Genomic DNA, 22,734 nt, shown 5'->3' on the forward strand with positions numbered 1-22,734 from the left:
AGCATAAAACCTTTTTTTGTCAAAGACACCTAACAACATTGAAAAATAAAGCTTGAAATCATTTTGAGTTATTTATAATGATGTGATGAAAGCTAAATTGATAAATCCTAAATAAGAATAAAATATCCATAATGCAAACATTACTTTGGTTCAGCAAATCTGTATTTCACACTAGTCAAGGTTGCATTCTAATGCCATTCTGGAAGTTTCATACCATGGTCTGTGCATCTAAACTGCTTGATACATTCATTTATTGTGATTGAAGACCTACTTTTTCTTAAAACATCTTTCTTTTATTTAGTCCAAGATGACCTTTGATTGAGAGTATTTTATTTAGAATTTTAGTTTCTATATTATTCTACTCACAGTTTCAATGTATTTATACCTATAACAACATAACTCGTATATTTTTAATTGTAATATTTAAAGAGGTTTGAATTTCAGAACTTTGATGCTCCACCATTAGAGTAGGGCTTGGCTACTGTTCTTTGAAAAAGTTAGTTGGGAAACATAAGGGACTATGTGTTTATTGCTATTTGGTTGAAATTAAAAAAATAAATTTATATTATCTGTTCATTTTTGATGTATTGTAAAGTTATTTTGCTATACATTTGAATAAATGATAACACAGTCAAGTCTATATATAATATAGCAGAAAGTAAATTTAGGGTTAACAAATTTTGGAATTTTTGTTGAATTATTTTTAAATCACTTATTTGTTTATACACATTAAGATTTTGTAAACAGTCTTAATATACTAGATTACTCATAATAGAAATTAGGTTTGTAATGATTCTTGAAGCTAAACAATCAGAACATCTTAAAAAATTAAAATCAAGCTGTATTATACTTTATTTCCTGGATTAATTTGAATTACAATTGAAATTAGTTTAAACCTGTACACAAATATGGAACTACAGTATTTGTTGGGGTCTTGGAAGTCCTGGAAGATCACAGAATTCTTAAATTTAATTTTGTAAGTTTAGAAAGTCATAGTATTTTTTTAAAGTAATGGGAAGTCATAGAATTTTAAGAAAAAAGGTACTTACTGCCTATTTTTTATTAACAGTATATTTTCATATTAAATTTTTTTTACAAGCTTCTTGTTTTCATTAACTTTGTCAACTTAGTTTTGTTTTTTGTACAAAAACAAGTCACATATCACAGTTGTATAGCTGAATTGATTACTGACAGTTTGTATAATAGGCATATATGGCCTTGACTGTCATGACTGATGTAGTACTCACTTTTAGGGCTTGACAAAATTTTGGAAAATAACGATCAAGAAAGTAAATAAAACTAGATGTTAAATTGGGTATATTCTGTAGTAATGTGAATATAGTCTTGATATATATATTTTCATAAAAAACTGTTGAGCTTAAATTAGATTTAACTCTTATGGGAAAATCTGATTGTTACTGAAGATAACTGGAATTCTTCCAGAGTTTCAGACTACAAATTCTCATAAGATAACTAATACGTGAAAATGCCTGATACATGCATATTTTAATATGTGTATGGAATCTAAAATAATTATAAAAAATTGATTGAGCATTTAAGATTACTGATCAGAGAAGCTCAAAGTCATTTGTGTCTCAAATCAATAGATATTTATAATGCAAGTAAAGCTACTCTGAAAAGTCATATTTTGCCTCAAAAATATTTTGAGGTGGTGAACAGTGCTACTAATAAACATCTTCTCTGTCCCATTTTAAAAAGTCAACTAGGCTAAGTAGTAACAATTCCAGTTTGGATGCAATAAGAATGGGTTAGTTTTCAAATGTTTTTAGTCCTTTCAAAATGTCCAAGTTCAATTATAATAATTATAAATTTATTAATGATTATAACAGCAAATTATTATGGTAGTAAGATAATGTTTTTTTAACTCTTCCAAAAAAATAAATGTATGGTTACTTTTGAATAATCTGAACAAGTATTAAAAATACAAGCAATGGTCTGAGTTGCTGTAAGGAAAGGCAGAATAATTGGGTGGTCAATGTTTTGGCACAGCAGTTTATTTGAGATCCTGATGAAAAATAGTTGTTAACTAACTTCCACCATCTTCATTCATGAAATCAGAGCAGACTGTCTTGGTTATTTACTCTGTGAGCTCATGGAGGAAAAACAGCAAGCTGGATCTGAAGTATTCTGAAAAGCTTCTTCATTCTGTCTCCTGGCCAAGCCAGTGTTGAAAGGAATTATTTGTCTCAACCAACAAATCATTTTTGAAAACATAAAATAGTCATTCTCTAAACTGCTGGGAATGTTTCCTGAGGTCATTGTCAATGAAGCTGTGCTGACATCTGATAAAGGCAGACAGAAATACCATATGTATCTAGTGAAGGAGATGAAAGTACAAAATAATATAAATAAAGAAGAAATTTCAAGACTTTTTAAGATGAGTTGGACAATCTTGCTAAGAAAAGGAAAAGGTTCCTTGCTGACTCGACAAATTTCTGGAGGAAGAGGCTGAAAACTTAACAAGATCATGCTTTTTGTGAAATTGAATGCATTGAGGAAATATGCAAGAGAAAAATGACATTGAGACTGGTGATCATGAAGTGGGATGTTTAAAAAGTCTGTTAGAGGAGTATTAAAGTAACATAGAAAGTTGCATACTACTTGTAATGATTTTGCATTTATTTCTTTTCTTTGTTGTTTTTTGTGTGCTATTTCATAAAAAATAAAACATTTACTCAGTTGCATGGCAAGTGTTGTCAATTTTATTGATATATTTGCAAAATAGTTAAAAAATATGATAGATGTCCCACAGAAAATAACTTTCAGTCATGGAAAATTAACAAGAAGTCCTTTTAATAAAATCATGGAATTTGTTTTGTTTGATGTGTATGAACCTTCATTTTATTAATACACAGTGATGACCCATTAGTTTCAGTAATGAGGTTGACTTTCATTTTGTGTTTGAGTACTGATTTTTATATTGATACAGTATATAATCAGTAACAATTAATTACTATAGAATATAGAGAAAGAAACTAAGTCATTTTAGTCATTTTTTGCAGTAAATCTGTTTTGATAACTTTCCAATTTTAATAAAGGAATGAAATTTGCTTTATCAGTATTTCAAAAAGTCAAATCTGTATCCATTTTTAATTTGTTTTTTTTTTCTACAGGCAGACTTACAGCTTTCAAAAAGAGGTAAAGGTAAACCAGGAGAAACACTTGAAAAAGCTGCAGAGTTACTAATGGGCTGTTTCAGAGTTTGTGCTAGTGATAAGTAAGTGTGCTAACTAAAGTTTGTAATCATTTACAGGTGACAGTGGTTGTTCCAAAAGTTTGATTCATATAAGTTTTTTTGTGTGTCTACTCAAAATTTACTATTTAGATGTTTTTATTTATATTAACAACATAAGTAATACTACTTTCTTGTATATGACTTGTATTTTCAATGATGGTAGATATAGGTAATCTCTGAGGTCAGGTTCAGATCTTAAGGCTACTAAGTAAATGTAAAAGTTTAAGTACAATTTTATCTAATTACTGTTCTTTTATACATTATTTCTTTAAAAGTTGAATATTGACAAAAGTAGTTTTAAGGCCATATGCAAGTGTATGTATTTATTAAAAACATGTTAATGAAAAGAAAAGTAAATAAATCACAATTCCAGAGACTTGATGAAGTATTTTACAAAATTATGTTGATTTATCATTTTAATTGTATATTATAATTGAAAATACTTAGACTTCAGTCTACTAGTTTTTTTAGATTTTGATTATTTAGAAAGCTTGTTTCAATTTGAATATATTGCTTGATGTTTAACATCTTTCTGAAACCAGGTTGTTCCAATACAACTGGGATACTATAGTAATGTTTGCTAAGGGTTTTTCCTTATAAAATAAAACAAATTAGTGTTAACTGCTTAAAAGGCCTGGCATGGCCAGGTGGATAAGACGCTCGACTCGCAATCTGAGGGTCGCGGGTTCGAATCCGCATCCCACCAAAAATGCTCGCCCTTTCAGCCGTGGGGGCGTTATAATGTGACAGTCAATCCCACTATTCGTTGGTAAAAGAGTAGCCCAAGAGTTGGCGGTGGGTGGTGATGACTAGCTGCCTTCCCTCTAGTCTTACACTGCTAAATTAGGGACGGCTAGCGCAGATAGCCCTCGTGTAGCTTTGCGCGAAATCACAAAACAAACAAACAAACTGCTTAAAAATAGCCAATTTCAAAAGATATTTGATATTTTGACATCTGAAAATTCAATTAGGTATTTATTTTTTTTTATGAAACACAATTTAGTAAAGACTTCACAGGATACATATTAAAGAAATTGTACATATTTTAAAATAATGGTAAAGGAATTAATGTAACTCGGGGATAATATGATACATGAGTACTGAGTAAAAATGATTTACTTTTCCTCATTCGTCTTTCTTCATGAATAAGAAATCTTTTGAAATTTTGGTCATTTTTAACATCAGACAAGCATAAGATATTTTATAGCTTATAATTACTGCCATTTCAAAGTCTATATTACTGTTGGGCATTCTACTCTAAAATTAAGTCTTTTTGCTAATTTTTCATCAGTAGGTTGAATGTACTTGTATTGAATTAACATAATTTATCATGGCATGTTTCATCTTGACATGATTATGTAACAAACCCAAAAATTGGGTTAAAGTTCTTTGTGGATTACTTTGATTTTTCTGTTTGTTGTTTTGTTGCAGTGCTGTGGGTGAGTTTGCAAGTTATGTGAATTTAAAGTAATCCAATAGCTGAAAGTATAAAGTTTACCAAACATTAAATTTTTTTTTGGAAGGTAAATTTAACCCATTAAATAGAGAGACCATCATAGTTATGTACATTTGTAGAAAGTTTTTGTGTATAAACAAACTTTTTAAAACCTAAACATGTATAAAGGAGGAAAAACCTTTGAATATTGAATGCAATGTGAGGAATATCCAAAAGATCATCACTTTGTTAGATTATATTTTGTTTACAAGCTGTTCAGAGCCACAGACTAAGCTAGGTTTAGCATTTTTCACAATTTTTATCTGTTCTAAACTGATATCATCAACCAAACAAATATATAAAATCAATGGAAAATGCATTTTAGCTTCTTTTTTGAATGACAAGCTTAGGAAAAATAACTTGGACTTATAAGGCAAATGTATTAGGGTAAATTGGTTTTAATATATATCATTAAACTCACAATACTTGGCAGGACAGGGTTGATGATGTTTTTCAGTTAAAGAATTCTAATATGTTGTAGTGTTAACCCGTGCTTAAGGTTTTTGCTTGATATTCTGTTCTTGTTTATATATATATTTATATATATAATCAAGAATTGTTTTACTGATTATTTAGTGGCTAAAATAAATAACTTTGAAATTAAACAAAATTTATTTTCAGTCGATCGTCTCAAGAAGACTCCAAACGGTGGGGTATGTTAAACTTAGTAAACCAGTTGTTCAAAATTTATTTCAAGGTAAGAAACACTGATTGTGTTTAATTTTTTGTATATGTGTTATCAAAGCTTAGTTTTTATGCTTATTATATATTACAGTTTCACAAGTTAAAGAAATTCTATGATTTTTTAATTCTTGAATAAATGTAGGGTTCCAAGAGCTTTAATATGTAATTTTTATTTTACTGATTAATCCCTTATTCCTTAGCATTAAGTTGAACAATTTTTGTTTTAATATGAGTTGACAGATAGTTATCTTTCTTAATCAATAAGTTTTTAATATGGTGGGAAACCAGATATCTATTTCTTTATAAATAATCATGGTTCTCAATAATTTGGGAGCCTGACGATTTCACACACAAAATTTGTTACATGAGTAAATTCATGCACAGAAATTTTGATTCATATGCATGATAAAAAGTAAAAAAATGCAGTAATTTTAGTGTTCTAATGCTGTTACTAACTTGAGTTATTTACTTTCACAAAACATGTCTGGTGAGTTACTATTTCCTAAGCAAGCCTTGCAGTTCCAATAGATTCCATAAAATATGGGCTACTCTAGCAAAGGAACTGTTAAATACCATATTTCTCTCTTTCCTATAGTATATACTTCATATCTACAAAAATTGTAATATTTACTTAGTTTTAATTTGTAATTCCTAAAGCTGGATGAGAACATGCACTAAATTGAACCCTAGTGTTACTTTCTGTGGGATAGTCAGATCATGAAAACTAGCCACTGTTACATTGTTGTATTTTGTCCTACTTCACTTCGATACAGACATGATGGTCATAAATACTAATAAATAATAAATTTATTAAGTAAGAAAAAAACTATCTGAATTTTGTTTTGGTTCTTGTGTTTTAACCCTACTGACATGGGTATTCCTATGGTCACGGGTCAAAGACCATGTCATCGTGTTTGTAATCTCACATTCAAAATTGTATTGAACTACTATTTTATGAATATATGTCAATAATATTGATATCAGATTGTAGATTATAATTCAAATTTTAGTATTATAAGTTAATTAATTTTTTAATTTAAAAGTAAATATCAAAAAAAGAATCTTAAATATCAATTTTTGTGCGTCATGTGATATGTTGAATGCAGCATTGGCTCAATTTATATGTTTGTGATGTCCAAATACAAAGGCTATAGTTTCTTACAAATCAGATGCTCAAATTACTGATATTTATAAGTTACAATATAAAATAAGAACCTACTATCTTTTCTATTTTAATGAGATATAGGTATATATTTATTGAATCAACCAGGGCAGCCCTGCCCACCTCTTTCATTTTTGAAAATACTTGCTTACATACATTTACTTTGCCCAATACATGTGCATAACCAATCGAAAGCTCATAATGTCTCCTAGTGGTTTTCTCAGCCTCTGTGAAGTATTTGCGTGGGAAACTTTCTTTTTACGCTAAATTTCAAACATAAGGTAAGACATTAGTGAGCTTGAAAAATCATATTTTTTTAGACCCAAGTACAGCTTTGTTACTAAGCTTGATAAATTATAGTGGAATTCTGTGGTACTGATATAGTAATTTATGATTTTTATATTTCAAAATGCATGTATAAAACCAAAAAATAAATTATTTTGTTTTACATCCTCCACATGCAAAATTCTATAAGGCTTAGCAACTTATGGCAAGCAGCAACAGTTTATAACTAGAAGAAATAATTGTTTTCTATAACAGACAAAATATAAAGTTTTTTCTAAAAAAGACATTTGTTAATTATCTGAATGTTATAAAGATTTTGCATATGAAATTTTAACATTTCCTGGTGCATAAAAGTATTTTTAATCTTAAAATCAAAATTACTTTGCAAGTTGGATAGTTAACATTCGAAAAGAAAAAATGCAAGAGAAAAACATTACTTAAAAATTCTTAAAAGTTAATAAGAAAATCTGATATTTTGCATTTGTAATGTTTACTGATAATCTGCAAATTTCATGAAGATATGCTTTCTGTGTTAAGAGTTATAGCATGAAAAATATAACAAGCACAAAATGGTTACGAGGTCAGTCCCTGGGACTGAGCCTATAGGGAAAGAGTTAAATTATTTTTTCAACACTGACATTTTGCATGCTTGGTATATAAGTTGAGGAAAGTATGTTTGGGAGTAAAAATATACTTATGACAAGTTTAATGTGGATTAATTTTCTAGTCACTACAGAGATGCTGCTAAACACAGGTCATGAATATGTGGATTGTAAGATAAGCAGTTATGTTAGATTTAATAACATTCTGTAAAATGATCCATTTCTAGGTGTTATGAGGGCAGCTTTTAAAAACAGTACACTTACATCCCATTGTACAAGCAAACAGGTTCCCATCTAATTGGCAAAGTTAAGTCATAATCATAATTTTTCAAGAAAAACATCATTATTATTTAAAGTGTAAAAACCCATTTTCCTACCCTGAAGTGTTATATTGTCGAAGAAGTATAATTTTGAAGAATACATCAATTTACACAACTTTACATATGGCATGACATTATGCTTGAAAGCCATAATCAAACATAGATTACTTCAATAATAATTTTAGACCATTTAAAATCCATGAACTAACAATAAAAAATGATTCCTAATAAAGACAATCATAACATAATGTTTAGGGATAACAAGGGACCTATTGTTCCATCTAGGCTGTCCCATCCTCTAAATTAAACTAAAAATAAAAAACCCTCAAAAAGCTAGTTTTAACAAAGAGGACATTTGATTGAAGTGGTAATCAGGCTTTCTCTGGCATCATAATTTGAAATTATCGGTAGACTGTTTTTAATCATGGTGTTAAAAAATAAATGAGTAAATTTAGTAAAAGTTATTATATAACTAATTCTACTTTTGTCAGCCTTATAAATAATACAAATATTTTTAGTCTGTAAAATAAGATTGGAGTTGAAATTATTACTGTTTCAGATAAACAAACTCCATCTTTGTAAACCTCTGATTCGTGCCATTGACAGTTCCAACTTAAAAGATCAGTTCAGCATTTCTCAGCTTGTAACATACAGGTAAGAAGATTTTAACTTCCCACTTAGTTTGTTGTAGGGAATGCAAGGGTTTTTAAAACTGATTCTAAGTGAAAAAAAAGCTCTTACCTCTCTAAAACACTATTTCTTGAGTGTGGCATTAATGACATGGATTGTAATGGTAATTGCATGGCCTAATTGTGAGTGTAGGTTTTAAGAGTTTATTACCCTCTGCTGAAAAAATACACTGCACTTTGGGGCCATTGTTATACTATAAGAGTGATGGTTAAATCCTGTTGTTGAATCAGCCAATAGTTGACAATGGGCACCATTACTAGCTGATTTCTTTTGAGACTTTGAGTTCCAAATTAGAGATAGTTATGTGTATATACCCATTGTGTAGTTTCTTACAAAATTCTGGAACAAAAGAAAAATTATGGCATAAAAATAAAATCTCTGATTTTTATAGAGATAAGGTGTCCAGACGTTTTTAATATTACTGATTTTTGTAGAAATAAGGTGTCCAGACCTTTTTAATATTACTACATATTCTAAAATTTTGCTAGAAAGTTTCAAAATCAGTTTTAAAGTGAAATTATTTAATTTAAAAAATAGCCCTAATAGCATTTTAGACATTTTGGAAAATCCAGGTTTTTATTGACAGATATGCATTAATAATCATTCATTAAAGATTTTTAATTTATAGAGCTTTCTAGCAATCTTGATTTCAGCAGTAAGCATAAACATTTATAAATAATATACTATAAGTTGGTGAAAACTTATGATTTTCAAGTTTTAGAAAATTGAATTTAAAAACCTATTACTCTTGACCCCTTATTTCCTGTTATAAAAATTGTAAATGTTTTCTAATCTGTTTGTGCAACCCTGATTTGTTCCATCAGCAGTCCCATCTGAAAGAATCAGTTGATCATTTCTTAGCTTGTATGAAGAACTAAATATTGTCATTTTCTTAACTACGGGGTCAAATATTGGTATGTCAAACTTAGCTATCTCAAATGCATAGCTAATGTCAAAGTTAGAATTCTTTCCCGTCTATTTCCTTAAACATTTGTTGTACGTAATACTCTATATTTATTATGGATCAAAACTAATGTCAAGGCCCCAAATTGGCTGTTTTGATTTTTTGAATAAATTGCCAAAGTCCCTGTCATTTCAACATACTAATGTTTGACTGAATATACTTAAAAGAAGGAAATCAGACTTGATTGTAACTTTGTATTTTGTAATTCACCTACTTTCTTTTATTGTTATCCATAATATTTTTAGAGCATATTATCTTAAACATAAATAACAGAATGGTGTTCTTTAGAAGTCTTGTAGTATGATTTCAGAGATAATACTCTTACAGGTATTATGTTGGAAGAAAATCCATGTTTGAGAGTGATTTCAAGAATGGTAAGTTAACAAGTAGTTTTTTATTGATTAGAGCACTTGTTTACTGTTAACCCTATCACGTTGGGTCAGGTGTCAAAGGCCATGTCATCATGTTTATTGACTTGCATTCAAAATTTTATTGAACTACTATTTTATGAATTTATGTCAATAAGTTTGGTATCAAATTGTAGATTATAATTAAAATTTTAGTATTATACATTAGTTAATTTCTTAATTTAAAAGGTAATAATAAAAAATGTATGTTGAATGCAGCACTGGTTCAAATTAGATGTTTGTGATGTAAAAATATAAAGTCTATAGTTTCGTATGAATTAGGAACTCAAACTACCGATATTGACAAGTTAGAATATAAAATAAGAACCTTTTATCTTTTCTGTTTTCTAAAATATTGCTCATGTGGTGAATCAAACACAGTGGCCCCCCCCACCCACCTCTTTCCATTTTTGGAAATGCTCCCTTATGTACACTTACTTCTATATATGACATGAATAACCAATCAAAAGCTCAGAATGTCCTTCTAGTGGATTTCTCAGCCATTTTGACATGTTATTGTTTTAATCTCATTCTTTTCACACAAGATTTCAAATGATAAGGTAAGTCTTTAGTGAGCTCAAAAATTCGTATTTATTCAGACCCAAATACAGCTTAGTTACTACGCTTGATAAATCACTGTGGAATTCTATGATATCGATATAGTAATTTATGATTTTTTTTGGTTATTTAAAATGTACATATAAAACCTTTCACATCCTCCAAGTGGGAAATTGCATAAAGCTTAGCAACCTACGTCAAGCAGCAAACGAGTACAAAGGTCGTAACTAGAAGAGATAAATGTTTGCTTTACTTCCTTATTTACTGTTCTATATTTTAATACTTTATCTGTAACTGGTATTAATGTATATACATATATAATGTATAATAATTGAAATGTGACTGTATTTTACAAAATACTAGTCCACTAAAACACAGCCAAGACAGGTCACTTTGTAAAGACTAAAGGCCAGTTCTATATTATTGGATGCTGCATCATTGTAACTTCTGTATTGTTAGCCAGGAATGGCTGGAAGGTCAATATAATAAAAATAATAAATATGTATAAATGTATAATGTTATGAGATTTAAGCTATTTAGACTAAACATTTGTGTTTTTTGTGTTATAATCTGTAGTGATTATAGAACAAAAAAAGCATAATTTAAATTTATTTCCTAATTTTTTATGGTGGTTATGAGGCCAGTCAAATTAACAGACCCCACAGAGTTAGGGTAGAGAAAATAATAGAAAAAATATAAAGTTTTACCGAAAACAAACATTTGAAATGTATTTAGGAGGTTTTAGAGATTACACAAATAATATTTGAGATTTTTCGGATGAACAATAGTTTTTTAGTTATAACATGAAAATCGCTTCGCAACTGTACTGGTAACGAAACAGATTTGATAGATTTCACAAACAAATCTATAATAAAAATACTTCGGTAAAATATCTTATTTTTTGTGTACAAAAGACTTGTAACCTCTACTAAAAGTCTACCAAATTTTGTGAAGATATACTTGCAGCATTAACCCTTTCGAGAAGGGTCATGGGTGAAAGGCCATGTCATCTTGTTTGTTGACTCGCATTCAAAATTTTATTGAACTACTATTCCATGAATTTATATCAATAACTTTGGTATCAAACTGTAGATTGTAATTCAAATTTTAGTACTATATATTAGTCAATTTTTTTAATTTAAAAGCAAATATTAAAAAAACACAGATAAACATCGATTTTTGTGTGTCATGTGATATGTTGAATTCAGCACTGGTTCAAATCAGATGTTTGTGAAGTTAAAATACTAAGTCTATAGTTTCATATGAATTACAAACTCAAATTACCGATATTGAGAAGCTATAATATAAAATAAGAGCCTCTTATCTTTCCAATTTGCTAAGATATTGCTCATGTAATAAATCAAACACAGTGGCACCCACCCACCTCTTTCCATTTTTGGAAATGCTCCCTCATATACATTTACTTCTATATATGACATGAATAACCAATTGGAAGCTCAGAATGTCCCCCTAGTGGCTTTCTCAGCCACGAATGACAAGGGATAACTGTAACATCTAAATCATTGTTCTATCTGAATAATTTTTTTTGTCATTGTTAAATATGTACCTTATAATCCTAATTTTTGTCAGTATAGGACTTTTTTTTTTTTGCATTGCTACATTGCTTGTGTGTTTGTTACTCTCTCAGGCATAAGGCTGAGCTTTACTTCAGCTACATTTCCTATTATCTTAATACTAGAACTCAATTTTTCTCCTTGTACTGTACAATTCAGGGTTTGTCCCCACAGTACCCACATTGTTGGTAGTTATTTATAGCCAGAAGTTGAGTTTTCCAGTTTAGGGCCCTACTGTTTGGAATAACCTCTGCTACTTACGTGTTTTGTTAGGTCATAAGAACTTTTGCCCAACATTTTCGCTTGATGGGTCCTTGCACTCATGAATACAGGGATGACTGATTCCTGCTTGCTTCTTCCCATTCACAGTGCAAAGACCACACTCATCTGCTCCTAAAAGAAGTAGCATGGGTGGGATTCCTAATATAGGTGGAGAAGTTTGTCCTTCTCTCACTCAGTACCTTGTTCATTTGGGATTTTTTAAAATTCCAGCCTCAGTTAGGCCCAGTCTTCTCCTTTTCGTCTTCAGAATATGGAGCAAGCATTCCTCAAGGCCCTCACCTTACATTCTATTACAGCTTGAGAGGTTCTGTCTCTACTGAGGATGAGGGCTTCCTTGGAAGCTCGCATTTCCATGGGTTGAACTTATATGGGTTCCCTTCAGTGGACACTCCTTGATCAGTGGATCTTCTACTTGGATCCCTTGGACCACCCTTTTACCCTTCCTTCCCCAATCGTGGCCGGCCTGGCTTGGTGGCTAGACAGGGATTGGACCACAGCAAGGATTTCGCTGTGGTCCACCTTGTCTGGATTTACATCTGTTCACAGATGCATCATTAGAGGGTTTGGGTGTTTACCTTGACACCCAGGAGATTTCTAGTCTGTTGTCAGTCAAGGAGTCTTCATATCAACATTCTTGAACTTTTGGCAGTCTGTTGAGCTTTGTCTACCGTCCTTCCTCTCCTGTGAGGGAGATTGGTTATGGTACACTCCAACAACTCACAGTGGTTACTAAGCAAGGAGGGTACCAAATCCAGGTCTCTGTGCTTTCAGACCCTTGATCTCCTTTTCTGGGCCCACAGTCACCACATGGTGGTCGTAGCTCGTCATGTTCCCGATGCCCTGAATCTGGTTGTAGATCGTTTATCTTGACCTAACAAGATTCTCCCCACAGAGTGATCTCTCAATCCACAAGTCTTTCAGTGGGTGTGTTCTCAGCTGTGAACACCTCATATCAATGCTTTTTCCACCCACTGGGACACCAAACTTCCTTTTATTCTCCCATTCCACACACATGGATTCTTCGGTTCATCTTGGAGCACACCCCTCATTCTGGGCAGTCACTTTCTGCTTGGTTTAATTGTTGTGCACCTACACCAGTCCCTCCACCTTTGCAATGTGGGATTCTAGCTTTGTGTGAAAGGAGATAAGACTGTATCAGAAGTTAACATTTTCTTACACTGAAAATGTATTTTCTGTAGGTCCTTACCACTGCTGATGTTATTCTTTTAGATCCTGCCAATTCTCAAAAGTGAGGATTGAGTGGGAATAGCAGAGGGAGCTAGCTGTGCCAATATAGGTTGCACAATACTATTGGTGGAAAGTAGTTACAATATATATACATATTCAATAGTAGCACAAAAATGGTGGGATATATAGACTGGTGTGCTGAGTGTGAAAATGTTTTTAGCAATGCTTAGAGAGCAGAAAGATGATCGAGATACCTTTGTGAGTAGAGACAAGTACCTATCAGAAATACATTTTCAGTGTAAAGAAATGTTAACTTTCAATGATATAAGACTCGGAAATATCCCACTTTTAAAATATCTTTTTTGGTTTTTCATTACCGTGTCCGTTTTTGTGGGTGTTTTTGCTTTTTTTTTTGCCAATTATCAGCACTCAAGTAACATATTAACTGAAATCTTGCACTGTTTGCATACTTCAACAAACATTTTGAAACTTAAACATGAATCTCCTCACTTAAGCTAACCTTATAAAACTAGTCCAGATTTCAAAACTTAGAGTTGTAAGTAACAGTATTTTTGGTCTTCCTCATTCTGTGTACTGTTCATTAACTCATAAGAACTATTAACTTCTCTGGTTGTCTCCATAGTACATTCTTTTTTTTACTTTAGTGTATATCAATGCAAACGAAAAGGCTCTAGAAACACATTGGCCCGGCATGGCCAAGTGGCTAGGGTGCTCGACTCGCAATCTGAGGGTCGTGAGTTTGAATCCCCGTCCCACCAAACATGCTTGCCCTTTCAGCCATGGAGGGCATTATAAATTGGTGGTCAATCCCACTATTTGTTGGTAAAAGAGTAGCCCAAGAGTTGGTGGTGGATGGTGATGACTAGCTGCCTTCCCTCATGTAGCTTTGCGGTAAAACAAACAAACAAACAGAAACACATCAGTATCATTCATGCTAAAAATCCATCTTTTGAAAATTTTAAGATTTTTCTGCAGTGTTATTCTTTGCAGTTCTGGGTTTTTAGCCAAATATGCATCGGGTCAGTGCAATGGACAGACCCTGTATTAGAGAAGGGATGTTGACAATAATACCAAACTTACAAAGTGTATCTATGGAAAAGGTGGCAAACTTTTAATAAGATGTAGAAGTCTGTTTTACACAAAATATCAGATATTTGTATTTGTACTCAAGATATGTCTGTGAGTTAACAATATCAATCTGACTCGGACTCTTACTAGTTGGATTGTAAGGTGATGTTCATGTGAAAAAGCACCCCCAGTGTCACCGCGGTATGTCTGCGGACTTACAACGCTAGAAACCAGGTTTCGATACCCATGGTTGGTAGAGCATAGATAGCCCATTGTGTACCTTTGTGCAATGACAAACAAGCAAATCATGTGAAAAATAAAAATACTTTTGTCCATTGTACAGTTTGCATATTGCATTTGCATAACTTCTAGAACCACCAAAATGTATTATCTATAGTTTTTTTTTCAGTATCCCTGTATATTGTATCTGATATTTTCTCTACCACTAAATCAGCAATGTAAGGCAAAATGAATAGTTGACAATCTGAATGTTACTGTAAAAGGTTGAGGCATGCACTTTTTGACCCCCACCTGTGCACATAAGGTTAAACCATTTGTAATGATGCTATTACTCTCACAGGTTATCTTTTGTGAATTCCTAGAAGTCCAACTTGCATTTTATCATTGTAAGTTGGTTGGGATTTTCTCCACTAATGACCACCTTGTGATTACTGTAAGAGAACTATATTTATATGTTGATTACGAGAATATATTTGGAAAGTTAGCAGTTTATATTTTCTTCAGATCATTTAACTTCTAAGTTTCACTTTCTGTTCATTATATAGTTCCATTATTGTTGGTTAAAGGCTACTTGCATGTCATATTATGGTCAGTAAATTTCCTTCTATTGTTTTGTTATTATAAAAGGGAAGTTCCGCTGGTGAAGTCAGTGATGCACAGGCATTATATGTATGTGTAATTTTAAAGTAGCCAGAATGAACATGAAAAGAAAGGGGAGAAATTTTCATTAGTGTGTTTACACATAACTCAATTTATGTGATACAGAAATGAGTAGCTGTACTAAATTGAATTTGATTTCTAATTTGGTAACATGTCAGTTTGCTGATAGACTTCTAGTTTTTCTCTTTGAATAGTGGAGAAACATTGTTAACGTTAGCATGTGACTTTTTTATTAATGTTTTTTCTTGACTAGTTGAAAATATCTGTTATGTTACACGTGATGTCTTTTTTTAACTGAAGGTCATGTTTTTTTTCTTGATCAGCTGAGGAATATCTCACTTTCTCATTCCAAAAATGTCACAAGAAGGCGACAAGAAACAAACGATTAATTCTGATTTACTTAATTCCTGTAAAGATGCTGCTGGTAAGAGTTATTGTATTTTCTGAAATGTATAGAATGTAAAGAAAACTAGATGCAGGTTTTCTATGTATTTTAAATGTCTAATGGATATGACTACTCACACACATACTATAGAAACTTTGTATTTGGCATATTTTATAAATGAATGAGATTCTTTTGTGCTTTCTTTTTTTTTATCTTGTAAAAATGTTTATTATTTACTTAATCTTATACTCCGCTTCAAATTATGTAATAGGTATTTTGTACTATTTAGCATTTTCTTGTCTGTTTTAATTTTTTCCAAAGGGTCACATGCCAAGCATGCAGTTGTTAACAAAATATGATCTTAAACAATTCTCTGAAGTTGTGAAAGCTGTTACGTGAGTATTATAATGATATTCCTATTTTCTGAGAGATAACCATCTTGTTTTGTCTGTAGTTATACATAGAGTTGAGTAAGTTTTTTTTTTAAATAATTTTGAATATGTAAATCCACAAGTCAAGTGACAACCACAGCTGATATAAAGTTGCAGTAAAATAGCATGTATCAGAGCTATTGTTTGACATTTCATAAGTAGTGTGATGCTACCAAAAATTTATTGCTTTTGGTGGGATATGTAGCAGCCATTTTTCACACAAAATATTCATACATTCAGGTCATAAATATGTGTTCAGATTGTTAATTTAGAATTTCCAAGATGAAGATATCATCTGTGCTTAACTCTTTCAACATGGGCTTGGTCCCTGGGACTGACCTCATAACCATTTTTTGCTTGTTATAGTTTTCATGCTATAACTTTTAAATTAGTATGCGAATGTTAATGAAATTTGGCAAATTATCTGTAAACATTACAGTGCTTTCATATGCAAAATATCAGATTTTTTTATTAAGTTTTAATGTTTATAAAATATCAGGTTTATAAAGCAATGTTTTTCTCATGTCAATTTTTTATTTTCGCATGTTGCCTGTCTATCATGCAAAGTAATATTCATTTTAGATAAAAAATAGTTTTATGCATCAGAAAATTTTGAAATTTCACTTGCAAAATCTTTATAATGTCAAGATAGTTATCAAACATTTCTTAGAAAAATCTTTTTGTTTTATGTGTTATTTTCAGTAATTAATCTTTGTACGGGTTCGGTAGAGTTGACCGATCTTGCAACCACCATACAAAATTAGGAAAGAAACATAAATTATGCTTCTTTTATTCTAGAATGAACACAAATTATAACACAAAAACATAAATATTTAGACTAAATAGCTTACATTTCATAACATTATACATTTATATATATATTTATTATTTTAATTATATTTACTTTTCAACCGTGCCTGCCTAACAATACAGAAGTTACAATGATGTGGGTCACATGCACTCATGTTACCATATCAAATAACATAAAACTGAACTTTGGTCTGTGCAAAGTAACTTGTCTTGGCTGTGTTTTAGTAGACTAGTATTTTGTAAAATACAGTCACATTTCAATTATTATACATTATATATGTATATAGATTGTTGCTATTTTTAAATAAGTTCTTAAACATATTTTTCCTAAAATATAGAACAATAAATAAAGAAGTAAAGCAAACAATTATCTTTTCTAGTTACGACCTTTTTACTCGGTTGCTGCTTGACGTAGGTTGCTAAGCCTTTAAAAACTTTGCACCTGGAGGATATGAAACAAAATATATTTTTTTAGGTTTTATATATACATTTGAATAACTAAAATATCATAAATTACTACAATAATACCATAGATTTCCACTATAATTTATAAAGCTTAGTAACTAAGATGTATTTTACTCTAAAAAAATTTTGAGCAGACTAAAGACACACCCTACCTCATTGAAATATTGGTTCAAAAGAAATGGTGCCAAGTCTGGTAAAATGGCAAAGAAAGCCACTAGGGGGACATTCTGAGCTTCCAATTAGTTATTCATGTCATATATAGACATAAGTGTATATAGGGGAGCATTTCCAAAAATGAAAAGAGGTGGACGGGTGGCCACTAGGTTTGATTTATTACAGGAGCTAATATGGTTTTTAATTCGTTCGAAACTATAGACTTAGTATTTTGACTTCACAAACATCTAATTTGAACCAGTGCTGCATTCAACATACCATGTGACACACAAAAATCAATGTTTTTCTGTGCTTTTTTAATACTTGCTTTTAAATTAAGAAATTGAGTAATATATAGTACTACAAGTTCAATTATAATTACTGTTTGATACCAAACTTATTGACATAAATTCATGAAATAGTAGTTGAATAAAATGAGATGACATGGCCTTTCACCTGAGACCCGTCTTGAAAGGGTTAATGATAGTTGAAAACAGTGGAGTTTGGATCAACTTGGGGAACTAAGACCAGCCAGAAAAAGACCTGCAACAAGCTGTACCCCAGCCATGATAAGCAAATTTCCATTTCTTATAACAGATGAGAATCAACAAACATAATGATCAGTGGCTTTAAGCATTCATGTGCCCCAGGCAACAATATGCAATATAACCAAGAAGGCTCTCTACTTGGAAAAATAGAGTGTACATAAGCTGTTTTCATGACACACCCAAGAAAGGACAACAAACAGTATATAACTGTATGAATTGTACCTAACTGGGTAAAAATAGCAGTATGTAGTGACACTTGACAAAGCATATGTGTACCTTTATAACTGTAATGAGTTATGGGCCATTTCTGTTAGTCAGTGGATGAAAAAAGTTTCCAAAAGTGGTATACATGGTATGTGACTAAACTTTTTCAAAGGAAATCATGATCATTACTGTATGCTGTGCCAAAGGCAAATTAAGGATCAGGAGGGAGAGGATACAAAGTTTAAAGTGAACTTTTCTTAGTATCACATCAATGTTCTGGACTCTTTTGTACCATAACAATTACTGAAGTTGTACATGGACTCTAGCAACATGGTGAGGTTCCAAAATTGTTTTAATGTAATGTATTCAACCTCTGTATCTCAACACAAAATCAGTTTTTCCTCAATGAATACAAATTTTCTATCTGACGACAATTAGGTTTTATATATTTTTATTGTAATAAAAGGTACAAAGCAATAATTCATTTCAGTGAAAACCTTTTTAAGATTTATTTTTAGAAAGTTTAGTTAATATGATGTGTTGATTTCTTAAATTTGTTGTATTTGTTTTGAAATAGTTTTTGGTAATTAGAAAACAGTCACATTACGCAGTAAGTTAATAAATGTGGTGTCTTATGAGAACTTCTTATTGCCTGAGTAAGTTATACTGGTTGACTCTTTTGGGAGAAAAGATAACTGATTTTGTATTTGGTAGGCCTTCATACAAATTGAACTATTTTCTGTTACACTAAACTTACCTCTTTCTTAATTTAAATTCTAGTGAAGGAAACTTACTACGTCTCAGTGCAGCTATGACAGCAAATGAGGCTTTCTTTATCAAGTGTGGTATCTACCTGATCCTGGAAAAATTGAAAATCATTACCTACAGAAATTTGTTCAAAAAAGTGTAAGTATTTCAGTATTATTTTGAATTTTGTTTTAACATAATAAACAATATTACTGCATATTGCTATTATGCAAGTCTTCAAATTTACATTTTGTGATCATTTTTTTATTTGAGGGAAATTTTAAAATTTGGACAGTTTGCAAAATATTTAGCTTTTTAAAGGAAATAAATTGGGATGTATTGAAGAAACATATCTTGGGAAATGCACGATTGAAAACATTTTAAATGTTCAAATGTGAAGGAAAATATTATACACTTAAAAACTTTCAAAAATGTCATTAAACCTTTGCATGGTAAAAGCTTTATTTGTATTTGGTTTATATGCCAATTGATTAGGAAGTGTAAAGAAAAGCCAGTTGTTAGCTTGATCACTTATTTATAATACATTAATTAAATATTAATCACTTTGAAAGAGCATTTTTTAATTAGCTTGATATCAAGCTCATTTTGTATGATATGTACAGGTGACAGTGAATGTTATTTGTTAATTTGGTAGTGTAGTGCAATCTGAATTTTGCTAGATAGGAAAAAACATATTAAGAAATACTGATTGTGATGTAATAGATGATTATGCATTAAATACTTGTTTTAATGGGCTATTTCAAATTACTGGTTTACAATAAACATGTAATTTATTTTTTGATCTAATATAATCAGACTGTATTTATCTTAATGTTATGTTTGGACTGATAAATGTGTTTCATTTGTTGTCATATGAAATATTTATGATCCTCTGTCATATATAGGATTAAAACCCTATATCTTAGGGTTAGATAATTAAGTGGTTTATCTACTGCATTAACTGTTACCTGTTTATTGTGGTTGTAGTTGTTCCCTAATACAAATGCTTTGCAGAAATTTATTCTTGTTTTGCTGAGGACATTCTTTGTTGAGATGGATATAAAAGTGTAAAGGCTTCTTTTTGTTTATGAATCGATGTCTGCACTCCTTTTCAACTGTATTACATTATAATGCAACTGGTGATTGTTACGTTCACTTGTGGCATTTATGATCCTGGATCATTTACTTTAACTGATTATTTTGTTTCACCAGTGAAATTTTATTTGTTTCAGTTTAATTTTCATGAGTTTTAATTCTTTTTTTCTAAACCTTAAAGATATATTTTTCAATACTGCTTCAATCTTGTATAGTTCACAAGACACCAGAATTCACTCTGAATAAACCTGTTAGGTAATTATAAGAGGCCTAGTAATCATAATTTTTTTAATGGCATCTATTGTATAACATGCTCAGTTTTTGATCTCTGACATTTAGGATTTGAATCCCTTATTAATGCATCTACTCCACAGCTCTGAAAAGTCTCCTCTGTAAAAACACTTTTTTTTTTTTCATTTTTGTGCTTATCCCAAATAATAGGTTTTTGTATATCAAGAAACTATTTTCTTTTGAAAATACAAGTAGCCAAATCTTATTTTCTCCTAATTTCCCTTTTCTGTTTAAGGTTTTATTATTACAAGGCCTTTTCCCCACCCCCTTTTCTGATGTTCATAGCATGTGATCTGAATGACTATCTAGCCTGACCTGATGCCATTGTGACAGGTCAAGCCATAGGTCATCAGTAAATCTTTATCAGGTTTTGCAGTGTTTTATGATGATTTATTCCTAGAAGTGGGGACTACTGCATTTGTCAAAATAAAATATCAAAAGAAATGTGCTTATGAATATTAATTAAACTGAAACTGGCTGTACACCTAATGAGGAGCTTTTTGATCAACAATGAAAAAAAAATTGAAAGGCTTATACAAAAGGAAATACTTTTAATGTTTTTTTGTTCTTTTTTCAAACAATATCTCTAAAAAAAGTTTGGAACTTTCACAATATAAAATTGTAGACAAGTAATACTTTACCATAAGTAGCTACTTTAACATTTTACTTTTTTTTTATTCTGCTTATCATGTAACCAGTAGAAATTTACTGTTTTGTAAGGAACTTTGTAGCATTTTTCTGCATAATAATTTTATCTGCAAACTTATTGGACAATGTTCTCAATTCATTCTTAAAATATGTTTTCCATCTGTTACGACAGCAGAAGTCATGTGATGCTGCTGGTGCATGCGTGACTGAATTTCTCGAATTATCGGGGAACCCCTCAAATTTTTGAGAAGCCTATTTGTTAGTATATAAGCCTGGCAAGAAAAGCCAGTTGGATTGAATGTATGATAAAGCGAACAGTAGTTGCGTTTTTTTTCGGGTAATTTATGATTTTGTTTCGAGCTAGTGTGTGTTTTGCACTTGTAGAGAGCAAAGTTATCGAGATTGTGAATAGCTGTGATTTATAGCATGTATTATAAAAGTTATTAAGTTTAATGTGACGAGAAATGTACTGACTGTGGAACTACTTTGTAATAAAAGTTTGTATAGAGACACAATAAACGGGTTTAATCAAAAAAGGACTTGTATTGCTGAAGTTCCTCAGAAAGAATTTCTACCGGAAATTAACAAACAAGCAGATACGCAACACATCTTTATTGTAGTGAAGTGTATTGAATCAAAAATAGTGGCAGAAGAACTTGTAATTACTTTATCTTATACAAATGCACATGTAATAAATATAAGCTAAGCACACTGGTGAATGATTTCTTTAAACCAACAATAATATCATTGTATATTTTGTAGTTTTAAATATCAACTGTTAAGTAGCATGCATTGCATCATTTGCTCACAACTTGTATTGTTTTAATAAAATGATTTTGTGTGTTTGTTAAGCACAAAGTTTCATAATGGGCTATTTGTGTTCTACCCATTACAAATATTTTTATTATATAAATAATATTAATAATATTAATATTTTTTTTATATAAAATGAGGTCCCATAATAATTCTGCAATGGTTGAATGCACAATGGAATATTTTGAGAATACCCCAAAAAAACAAAACTGAACATTGCTTTATCTGTTCAACAAACAAATATGCCATAAACAACTAACAGTTGTATTCTTTGATTTTGTTTTTGATGTAAATTCATCAAACATTACAATTGCTTTCTGTGTTTTTGTGAAATGAAGGCAGTTATATCCAAATTATATATTTTCCACTAGGTCACTTATTTTGAAAACTCATCAAATTCCTATTGATGCTTTCCTTTTAGCCTTGAAATTCATGCAGGTAGGTGAAAGTGGTTTCATTTTTAGTAGTAGAAATAAAATTTTAATTTTCCCTGGATTAGAGAATGTTTTTTATGTAATTAGATTGCTTGTGTGTGTGTGAAAGTATGAGCTATAAAACCTTCTAATCTTGTAGCTCAAGTATTATATAGAAAAAATATGTTCCTTAAATGTCATTCTCAAGAAAGTGCAATATACAGGAGTGTAATATGAAAAATGTGTGAAATTGTTATAATTGAAAAATAATGTGT

The 22,734-nt window shown here is 30.8% G+C and overlaps 1 protein-coding gene across 1 annotated transcript in view; it reads left to right on the plus strand.

Moving 5' to 3' along the window:
* The window catches only part of LOC106462421 (PCI domain-containing protein 2-like), a 43,240-nt gene that overhangs the window by 14,506 nt on the left and 6,000 nt on the right, over nt 1-22,734 (plus strand). The window contains exons 6-13 of the mRNA XM_022389691.1: nt 3,135-3,238; nt 5,373-5,448; nt 8,364-8,458; nt 9,786-9,832; nt 15,780-15,880; nt 16,163-16,236; nt 19,233-19,358; nt 22,418-22,484. Coding sequence (XP_022245399.1) covers nt 3,135-3,238; nt 5,373-5,448; nt 8,364-8,458; nt 9,786-9,832; nt 15,780-15,880; nt 16,163-16,236; nt 19,233-19,358; nt 22,418-22,484 — 690 coding nt within the window. The remainder of the gene's footprint in view (nt 1-3,134; nt 3,239-5,372; nt 5,449-8,363; nt 8,459-9,785; nt 9,833-15,779; nt 15,881-16,162; nt 16,237-19,232; nt 19,359-22,417; nt 22,485-22,734) is intronic.

The sequence above is a fragment of the Limulus polyphemus genome, unplaced genomic scaffold (genome assembly GCF_000517525.1).
Source record: "Limulus polyphemus unplaced genomic scaffold, Limulus_polyphemus-2.1.2 Scaffold1162, whole genome shotgun sequence".
NCBI lineage: Eukaryota > Metazoa > Arthropoda > Merostomata > Xiphosura > Limulidae > Limulus > Limulus polyphemus.